General features: G+C 51.9%; 1 protein-coding gene across 1 annotated transcript; it reads right to left on the minus strand.

Moving 5' to 3' along the window:
- Positions 1 to 401: 401 nt before the first annotated feature.
- On the minus strand, positions 402 to 3,899 carry LOC122545999 (genetic suppressor element 1-like; the record flags this gene model as incomplete). Its single annotated transcript, XM_043684847.1, has 2 exons — positions 3,834 to 3,899; positions 402 to 540 (listed from the first exon to the last, which is right to left on the minus strand). Coding segments are annotated over exons 1-2 (205 nt in total), but the record flags the coding sequence as incomplete, so codon positions are not given.
- Positions 3,900 to 4,876: the final 977 nt, after the last annotated feature.

A 4,876-nucleotide genomic window follows, 5' to 3' on the forward strand; every position in this document is an offset into this window, starting at 1 on the left:
GGCCGTGTGCTGGCAGGTGGGATGAGATTTGGTTGGGATATCCGGTCGGCATGGACAGGTTGGACCGAACGGTCTGTTTCCATGCTGTGCATCTCTATGACTCTAAGACTCTATCTGCCTCTCTCTCTGTCTGACTCTCCGTCTTTCCCTCTTTCTCTCTCCATGTCTCCCTCCGTAACCGATACTATCTCTCTTTCGGTCTCTCTCGCTATCTCGCCCTCTCCCTGTCTCCTCCTGTCGAATACTCTCTCTCTCTCTCTCTGTGTCCCCTCTACCTTACTCGCTCTTTTCTCTCTCTGTCTCTCTACCACTGTCTGACTCTCTCTTTCTTTCCCGATATTCTCCCTCTCCATGTCTCTGTGTGACTCTCCATTTTCCCTTCCCTCTCTGTCTTTTTCCACCTCCCTCCTTCGGTCTGAATCTCTCCCTCTCAATCTCTGTCTGATTCTCTCCCTCTACCTCCCTCTGCCTGACGCTCTCATTCTTTCTGTGTCTCTCTACCTCCATGTCTCTTATTGCCTGACTCTCTCTCCCCGCTCTCTGCCTCTCTCACTCTTTCTCTAACGTCTGACTCTCTCTCCCTCTCTCGCTTTGTCTCTCCCCATGTTCTCTCTACATTTCTGTCACTGTCCTCTATCTGACTCTCTCTTCTGTATCTCTCTCCCACTGCCTGTTTCTATCTCTCTCTCCCTTTCCCTGACAGACACTCTCTCTCCCTCTTACTGACTCTCTCCCCCTCTCCCTGTCTGAGTCTTTCCCTCATTCTATTTCATTATTCTCTGCTGCCCCTCTGCCTGTCTCTGTCTCTCCCTCTCTCGCTCTCTCATACCCCCTCTCACACTCTCTCTCTCTGACTCTCCCACTCTCTCTGTCTGACTCTCTCTTCTATATATCTCCCTCCCACTGTCTGTCTGTCTCTCCCCCGTTCCCTGTTACACACTTGCTCAGCCTCTTCCTCTCACGGTCTCTCTAAACCACTGGCTCACTCTCCTCTGTCAGACTCTCTCTTCTCTATCTCTACCCCCCCCATTGTCTGTCTATCCCTTTCTCCCGTTCCCTGATACACACTTGCTCAGTCTCTTGCTGACTCCCTTTTTCATTCTGCCTCATCTGACTCTATCACTTGTTCTCTTTCACTCTTTTTCTCCCCTTCTCCCTGCGTCTGTCTCCCTCTCCCCCTCTCCCCCTCTCTGCGTGACTCTCTCTTTCTCCCTTTCCCTCGGTCTAACTCTCTGTCTCTCCATCTCTCTCATCCTCTCTCGCTCCCTGTCTCGCTATCTGATGCTCTTTTTCTAGCTGCCTCTCGTTCTCTCTCCCTCTCCAGTCCCTCTGTCGAACAATCTCTCTCCTGCTCGCTCTTCTGTCTCTCTCTAATCCCCACTCTATGAATCCGTATCTCTCCATCTGCCTGTCTGACTCTGTCTGTCATTTCCGTCTCCCTCTCATTCGGCCTGGCTCACTCTCTCTTTATCTCTCCCTCTCCCTGATTTAACTCTCCCCTTCTCTCTCTCTCTCTGTTTCAGCCTGACTCCATCTTACTCTCTTTCTAACCTCTGTCTGTCTCTCTCACCCTTCCCCAGACGCACACTCTCTCCCTCTTCCTGATTCTCTCACTCTCACTCTGACTGACTCTCTTTCTATTTCTCTTTCCTTCTCTTTTCCTTCATCTGCCTCTGTCTGTCTATCTCTCTGTCTCGCTCTTCCTCTGTCTGGCTCTTTGTTACTCCCAATTCCTCTGTTTGATTCTCCCTCCTTGCCTCTCTCTCTCTCTCTCTCTCTCTCTTGCTCTCTCGCACCCTCTCTTTCTCCCACGTTCCCTCTCTTCGACTGTCTCTCTCTCTCCCACTCTCCCACTGTCTTTCTGTCCTCTTTTTCCTGACACACATTTGCACTGCCTCCTCCTGACTCTCTCACTCACTCTCCTCCGTCTTTCTGACTCTCTCTCTCATTTTCTTTCCCTGCTTTTCGCTCCGTCTCCCTGCGTCTATCTGTCTTTTTGTCTCCCTCTGGTTCTGTCTGACTCTCTTTCTCCCTCTCCCTCGTTTGGGCTCTTCCTCTGTTCCTTTCTCTCCCTCTCTCTCTCTCGCTGTCCCGCTGCAGGACGTCGTCTCCCTCGCCCCCTCTCGCTCGCTCTCCTCTGCCGCACGTCTGTCAAACATTCCTTCTCTCCCCCTCTCTGTTTCGATCTTCTATCTCTCCATCTCTTTCTCTTCCCCTCTGTCTGACACTCTCTCTCAATTTCCGTGATACTCTTTCTCTCCCTCTGAATGTCTGAATCTGTCTCTCACTCTCCTTCTCCCTCTGTCTGGCGCAATCTCTCTTTCTATCTCCCTCCCCTTCGGTCTGACTCTCCCTCTCTCCCTCCCTCTCACATACTCTCCCTCTGTCTCTATCTCTGCCCCGCTGTCTGACATTCTCTCTCTTTGGATCTCTCTCGCTCTGGCCCTCTCCCCATTTCGAATACACACACACACACACACACACTCCTTCTGTCCGACTCGCTGTTCATTCTCTATGTCTCTCTCTCCGACGATCTGACTCTCTCTCTTCTTCCCGCTGCCCTCTATCTCTGACTCTCTCCCTCTCAGCCTCTCTCCCTCTCCTCCTCTTTGTCTGTCTCCCTCTGTCTAACACCCTCTTCTCTCTTTCTCTCTAGCCTTCGGTCTTACTCTGCCTTTCCTTATCCCGAACGAGCTCTCTCACTTTCTCTTCCTCTCCCTAACTCTGCATCTCACTTTCTCCTTCTCCCTCTCTCTGAGTCTTTTTTTCCCTCTTCCTCTGTCGCACACTATCCGTGGCTCTCTAGCTTCGTCTCTGCGAATTTTGGGGTCTCTTTCTCTCTCACTCCCTCTGTCACTCTTTCCTTAATATCCGACTCTGTGTCTCCCCCTCTCTCGCTCTCTCTCTACCCTCGGTCTCTCTCACACTCACTCTCCATCTGTCCGATTCTCTCTTCTCTATCCCTCTGTCCCACCGTCTGTCTGTCTCTCTCCTTTACCCTGACGCACATTCTCTCCGTCTTCCTTTCTCTCTCTCTCTCTCCATTCGGCTGTCTCTCTCTCATTCTCTATCCTCATTTTTCTCTCCCTCTCCCTGACTCTGTCTCTCTCACTGTCTCTCTCTCCTCTCTACCTGACTCTCTCTTTCTCCCTCTCCCTCGGTCTGACTCTCCCTCTATCCATCCCTTTCTCCCCCTCTCCTCCTCCCTCTATTGAAAACTCTGTCTCTGTCTTTCCCTCAGTCTGACTCACTGTCTCACTCTTCTTCTGTCGGACTTTGTCTTCTATCTCTCCCCCACTGTCCTCTCTACCTGACTCTCTCTTTCTCCCTCTCCCTCGGTCTGACTCCCCCTCTATCCATCCCTTTCTCCCCCTCTCCTCCTCCCTCTATTGAACACTCTGTCTCTGTCTTTCCCTCAGTCTGACTGACTGTCTCACTCTTCTTCTGTCGGACTTTGTCTTCTATCTCTCCCCCACTGTCTGTCTGTCTCTCTCCTCTTTGCTGACACACACTCCCTCTCCCCCTTCGTGATTGGTTCTCACTCTCACTCTGTCTGAATCTCTCTCTCTTCCTCTTTCCCTCTTTTACTCCCTCTCCTTGTGTCGTTTTCTCTCTCTCCCCGCCGCACCCACCCCCCCACACCCGACCTCTCGGACTGACTGTGTCTTTCTCCTTATCCCTCTGTCTGACTCACATTTTTTCTCTCTCCCTCCCGTCCCCGCTGTCAGACGCTCTTTCTCTCTTTCTGTCTCTCTTTTTCCTCTACATGACTGATGCTCCCTCCCTCTTCCTATGTTCGACTCGCTCTTCTATTTATCTCTCTCTCTCTCTCTCTCTCTCTCTCTCTCTCTCCTCCTGTCGCTGACACTCTCCCTCCTCCTGTCGCTGACACTCTCCATGTCCATTTGGCTGACTCTTTCTCTCTCTCTCTCCCCCCGACTACCTCTGTCGGACTTGCTCTCTCTGCCTCTATCTGTCTCCCTCGCCCGCCCTCTCTCTCTTATCCTCTGACTGATTCTCTCTTTCCCTCGCTATCCTTACCCCTGACTCTCTTCCCCTCTCTCTATCTCCCTCTGTCTGATTTTCTCTCCTGCACCCACTCCCTCTCTCTGACTCTCTCTGACTCTCTCTGTCTCTCTTGCTATCTCGCTCTCCGTCTCGCTCTCTCTCCCTCTCTCGAACTATCTCTCCTCCTCTCTCTCTTTCTGACTCTTTCTCTCCCTTTCCTTGATCACCTCTCTCTCTTTCCCTCTGCCTGTCGTTCTCTGTCCTTCTCCCTCTGTCTAACACCCTCCCTCTGTATGTCTCTCTCACCCGCTGCCTGACTCTCCCTCTCTCTCTTCCCCCTCCCTCACTCTGCATCTGTCCTGTTGTCTCTCGCCGTCTCTCTCTCTCTGAACCATTCACTCTGTCTCTCTCACCCCCTCACCCTGACTCACTCTCTCGCTCGCTCCACTCCTCGTCAAATTCTCTTTCTCAATGTCTTTTTCTCAACAGCTACCTGACTCTCCCACTCTCTTTAGCTCTGTCTGATTCGCTCGCTCTCCCTCTGTCTGATTCTCTCTCTCTCCCCCTCTCCCTGACATTATCTTACCCCCACCTGTCTGATTCTCACTACTGCTTCCTTTCTCTGACACTCTCTGTCTGTGCCGGATCCACTCCCTGTCTCTCTCTCTCTTACCCTCTGTCTGAATCTTGCTGTCTCCCTCCCTCCTACTCTCTCTCCCCTCTGTCTCTCTGCTTGTCCCAATTTCCCTGTGTCCGATTCTTTCTCTCTCCCTCTCCCTGACTCTCTCAGTCTTACTCTCTTTCTCTCCCCCGGCTGACTCTCTCCCTCTCTCAATTTTCTGTGTGACTGTCACTCTCTACCTCTGTC

The sequence above is a fragment of the Chiloscyllium plagiosum genome, unplaced genomic scaffold (genome assembly GCF_004010195.1).
Source record: "Chiloscyllium plagiosum isolate BGI_BamShark_2017 unplaced genomic scaffold, ASM401019v2 scaf_89976, whole genome shotgun sequence".
In the NCBI taxonomy this organism is placed as follows: domain Eukaryota; kingdom Metazoa; phylum Chordata; class Chondrichthyes; order Orectolobiformes; family Hemiscylliidae; genus Chiloscyllium; species Chiloscyllium plagiosum.